Source organism: Olea europaea, unplaced genomic scaffold (genome assembly GCF_002742605.1).
Source record: "Olea europaea var. sylvestris unplaced genomic scaffold, O_europaea_v1 scaffold3898, whole genome shotgun sequence".
NCBI lineage: Eukaryota > Viridiplantae > Streptophyta > Magnoliopsida > Lamiales > Oleaceae > Olea > Olea europaea.
Window position 1 is genome coordinate 21,083 of NW_019258475.1, and position 5,301 is coordinate 26,383.

General features: G+C 35.4%; 1 protein-coding gene across 1 annotated transcript; it reads left to right on the forward strand.

Annotated features, from left to right (window-relative positions):
- Window positions 1-23: 23 nt before the first annotated feature.
- Window positions 24-2,785, forward strand: LOC111387093 (zinc finger BED domain-containing protein RICESLEEPER 1-like). The gene is made up of 2 exons (XM_023011608.1): window positions 24-2,463; window positions 2,542-2,785. The coding sequence occupies exon 1, from the start codon at window positions 522-524 to the stop codon at window positions 2,460-2,462; it is 1,941 nt and encodes a 646-aa protein (XP_022867376.1). The 5' UTR covers window positions 24-521; the 3' UTR covers window position 2,463; window positions 2,542-2,785.
- The last annotated feature ends 2,516 nt before the right edge of the window (window positions 2,786-5,301 follow it).

Consider the following 5,301-nt stretch of genomic DNA (forward strand, 5'->3'; position numbering starts at 1 on the left):
TTTTTAAGGTTAAGCTGGTTGGAAATTGTATTGGGATAGTAGTTTAGTAAAAAAATTGGTATCTTAGGTGTTTAGAATGATCTTGCAACTTTTTGGATATGGGTGATGATTTTTTAGATGATATTTTTTGAAGCTTTTGTTTGAGTAGGACGGATCGAAACTGCATTCTTTACTTTCCTATGTAATCAGATATTCTTTGAAGCGCATAGTTAACCTGTTGTTCGCTTCTCGGGGTTTTAATTTGCTTCTAGAGGTTCAAAACAATTTTGGTGTTTGTAAAAGAGTGAGAAATTTTATTTCTTTGGCTTGTTTCATTTCTTTTTGAGGGTATTAAAGGAATAGAGTTTGACACAATACAAACAATTGTGCTTAGGTTGATGTCAAGTTGTATGGTTCTTTATTGTCATGTTTTTCAAAAAGTTATGGTGCTTATATGAGTTCAGGGTTAGCATTTTTATTCTTTTGTCAACTTATGTTTTGGGTATGTATAAGAAATTTTCGTTAATTATCTTTGCAAGCAGATGGAAGTATCAGAAGTAGTCAATGTCCATTCTAGAAGATTAAAATCTGTTGTGTGGAACGATTTTGATAGAGTTAAAAGAGGTGATACATTTGTGGCCATCTGCCGACACTGTAAAAGAGTACTTAGTGGGTCAAGTACCAGTGGAACATCACATTTGAGAAATCACTTGATCAGGTGCCGTAGAAGATCAAACCATGATATAAGTCAATTGCTAACAAGGGGAAAGAAAAAGGAAAGCACCCTTGGCCTGACCAATGTTGGTTATAATCAAGATCAAAGAAATGAGATAGTCACTGTTGCAAGTACTAATTTTGAACAAGGGCATGTAGATGGAACAGTTTACACGGGCAGTTTCAGTTTTGATCATCGGCGTAGTCAACTGGATCTTGCACGGATGATTATGTTACATGGGTATCCTCTGAGTATGGTTGAAGATGTTGGGTTCAAGATGTTTGTTAGAAATCTTCAGCCCTTGTTTGACCTCGTGACTATTGACAAAGTTGAGGCTGACTGTCTGGAGATCTATAAAAAAGAGAAACAGAAAGTGTACGAGGAGTTAGATAAGTTGCCTGGAAAAGTCAGCCTTAGTGCTGATAGATGGGTCGCTAATGGAGATATGCAATACCTGTGTTTGATAGCGTACTACATTGATGATTCTTGGGCATTAAAGAAGAAGATTTTGAACTTTTTAAAGATTGATCCTTCTCAAGCTGAAGACTCACTTTCAGAAGTAATCATGGATAGCCTTAGGGATTGGGATATTGACCGGAAATTGTTCTCATTGACAATCGATAACCATTCCTCCTATGACAAGATTGTCTGCAGAATCAGAGACCAATTATGCCAGCACAGGTTTCTCATGTGTGAAGGTCAATTATTTGATGTACGCTGTGCAGCAAGCACTGTCAAGTTTTTGGTCCAAGATGTACTGGAAACATCTAGTGAGATAACTCATAAAATTCGGGAAAGCATACGGTATGTTAAAAGTTCTCGAGAAACACAAGAAAAGTTCAATGAGATGGTTCAACTCGCTGGTATTAATGCTCAGGAATGTTTACCCCTTGATAATCCATTTCAACGGAACTCGACATATATAATGCTTGAAGCTGCATTAGAGTATAAAGAAGCCTTCCTCCTATTCCAAGAACGTGACCCTAGCTACTCAATGTGCCCATTGAGTCTGGATTGGGACAGAGTGCAAGCTATTACTAGCATCTTGAAGTTTTTTCATGAAGTTTCTGATGTCTTTGTGGAAAGCAAGCATTCTACTGCAAATATGTATTTCTCGGAGATTTGTGATATTCATTTGCAGTTGATTGTATGGTGCCGGAGGTCGGATGATTTCATTAGCTCTTTGGCGTTGAAATTGAAATCTGAATTTGATGAATATTGGAAGAAGTGCAGCTTAATCATGGCTATTGCAGCCATCTTAGATCCACGATTCAAAATGAAACTTGTGGAGTACTACTATCCTCAAATTTATGGTGATAATGCTTCAGATTGCATAAATATTGTTTCAAATTGTGTGAAAGCTCTTTACAATGGGCATGCGATCTATTCACCATTAGCATCTCATGAACAAGCTTCTGAAAATGGTGGTAGTGATGTTAAGGATAGATTAGCTGGATATGACAAATTCCTTGATGAAACTTCATTTAGCCAAAATATAAACTCGGACCTGGACAAGTATTTGGAGGAACCTCTGTTTCCACGTGATGTTGATTTCAACATATTAAATTGGTGGAAAGTTCATGCACCAAAGTATCCTGTCCTATCTATGATGGTCCGCAATATACTGGGTATTCCAATTTCGAAAGTGGCATTAGAGTCTCTATTCGATAATGGACATAGAACACTTAATCATCATTGGAGCTCATTGAAGTCTGATACTTTGCAAGCTTTCATGTGTTCTCAGGATTGGATAAGCCATGAATTATGAGGTGAATTCCTTTTGTCATATTTCTAATTTTGAATTATTTTAGGTTTGCTAATATATATAATGCTTACTGCTGTAACAGATCCCAAAGCTTCCTCAGCTCCTACTTTTGCCTTGTAATATGATGCAAATTAGCAAGTTGCTGTTACTGATTTCTGGTCCCAATTGTTATCAGCCTATCACTAAGAAATTCTGAATATATTTGTCTCATGAATCTCATTTATAGTTTTATCTTTTATTTTTATGTCAAGTTTTGTTATAAATTATATAAACAAACCTTTCCCATATTGCTAGAACAGTCATAATGAGGTTTCATTTTGATTTGACGTTTTCTGGTGTAATTAGTGGCATTGTCATAGGCTGCTTGATAGCTTGTCCTCTGTGGAGGATGGGAATTTTGGTTGGGGGGGGTGTGTGTGATGGACCTCAAGTTTGAATCATTGGGCTCTTGTCATTATGTTAATGCCCTTAAAACAGGTTGCTTAATGTACTTCAAGCATTCAGGTGTGAGAGTTATTTCATTAAGATTCTTCTATAGGGACTCCAAATATTGTTTCTATAGCTGTTATATTAATCTATCTGGCAATACTAGACTTTATTGATGGTCCACTCCACCGTTCTTAAACACCATATGCATGAATCAGGTTGTGTTATAATATTCTCAACCTTTTATGGTGACAGTCATTTTTGAAGCCCTGTGATGTATAAATCCATAATCATTATTGTCAACCGGGCTGTCAATGTGAAGAGGTTGTTCCTCATTCTAAGCAATGCTGTCTTCTTCCATTACATTCTATCCTACACCTTCTTGAGACAATAAACTAGGTAGAATCTCTTAGTTACAACTTGAGATTAACGGAACAAAAATCATTTATTCTATTGGGACGAGGACTGCTAGGTATTATATGCTACACCACCTGGGTTCACTAGAGCATGCAGACGGTACATAATATCAGTTGATTATCGACTTCTCCAGTTATAATTCTGTCAAATAGTCATTTTCTTCATCCACTTGCTTGAAATGCACAACTTTATAGTAGGTCTTGCATAGATAATTGTATATTTGTTTTGGAGGCAATTCATTGTGGCACTTATATAATATGCCCGTGGGTAGGGACAAGTGCAAGACAGGCCATGGAACATTGGATTATCAAAAGGATTTGTAGTATAGATATAATGTAAAGGATGGGAAAATAATTGAATTCATGTCCTTTTCTCTTTTAAGGAGATGAGGAATGGTAGATTGACCAACGGGACATAGTTTCAATGGCAAAGGCTCATAATCCTGTTACCATCTATTTGGTTATATAGTCCTTGTATCTTTGTTATTATTTCACTATCATATCGGATGATTGTACTCAACTGTCATTCTTGGATAAGTTTTCATGCATAGCATATGTTACTTGGTTCGTGTCGACACTCATGCCGTCTATGAGATGTTTAGTCACCAGAAATAAATCTTTAGAGGTTCCCATCTGCTTTATCACAGAATATTGTTCTCTGATTTGGTGTTCAATGGAGGAGTTTTTGTATCTCTTTTAGTTTGTAATTGACTATGGCAAATGCGTGATTGGTATTATAATACTAGCACGAAGGGGTATATGATGTGTTGATTTCTTACGCAAGTGGTATATTACTATAGATTAATGTACATCGCGGTATAATAGATGAGATGCCCCATACTTCGTTATTTGTGTAACGAGTTTTCATCAACGTGTCATTTTTCTTGTGCACATGAAAACAAAAGCTTTAGTTATCATTTTACACAAATGGGACGAGTATGGCCCACCATCCAGTTTTGTGGATTGTTTGAAGAAGATTATGTCGAATGGAATGCCCTTTACTTGTTCATATTCCAAAGAAGGAGAAATGCAAGAACAGGCTATAATCTGATGCAAGTAACATTGTATTGATATGAAGGCATGGGGGTTGGGCTGGCGTATGGTGGGGCCATGAATTTTAACTCTGATTGTTCACATTGGAACATTAAAATGAAAGTGAGGGATGCAGACTATTTAATGCAGTACCAATCCCATAATGGCACATAGCCTTCACCATACCTACTGTCTTCTAGAGAAGAAAGGGTAGGATTTACAGCAGTGGACAATGTTAAAAAAAAAAAAAAAAAAAAAAGTGATATATATGGTCCTATTTGAGCTACATTCTTTGGAAAAAAATATAGTGATTTGACATCTTTTCAATCACACAATTTTCAATGAAATAATTTTACATGCAAATTCAAAACTTTTTTCTTATTTTTTAAATACACATTTTTCATCAATATACTATTTCAAAATATATTCTTATGAAAATAATGTGGTTCAAAGAGGGGTATATATATATTTTTTTCTTTTCAAAATATTGGGTGAACCTTTTGGGTTTGCTTTTAAGCGATTCTTAACTATCAAACCCTAAACTAAATTCTTTACAAATGGTTTGGTTTGATTTTGAAAATAGTGAATCTTAAATCGTGTGGATCTAAATTAACGGTTTTAGAATTATGATTTTGGTTTTATTTTTTGGGTACACGGATTTTTGTTCAACTTTACTGGAATCAACTAAAGGAACATAAGGTTTTCATGAGGCTGATCTCTAGTTCCCAACTAAGCACGAAAACCTTCATTAGATATAACAATTTTTTTGTAGAACGTCCTGAATTTTGATCATTTTGCTATGCAAATTTCTTGTGAAACGAAGTCATAGAGATGTAGTTTCAGGCGAAACTGATTACTAGTGGACGTTTTTAAATATTAGAAGTACAAATAATATTGTTTATCAAATATGCACAATGTGTAAACATTTGGTATATATGTTCTCCACCAATCCTCTACAAGGGCTTAAA

Coding starts and splice junctions, on each gene's coding strand:
- LOC111387093 (XM_023011608.1), top strand. CDS start 522: ATGGAAGTATCAGAAGTAGTCAATGTCCATTCTAGAAGATTAAAATCT.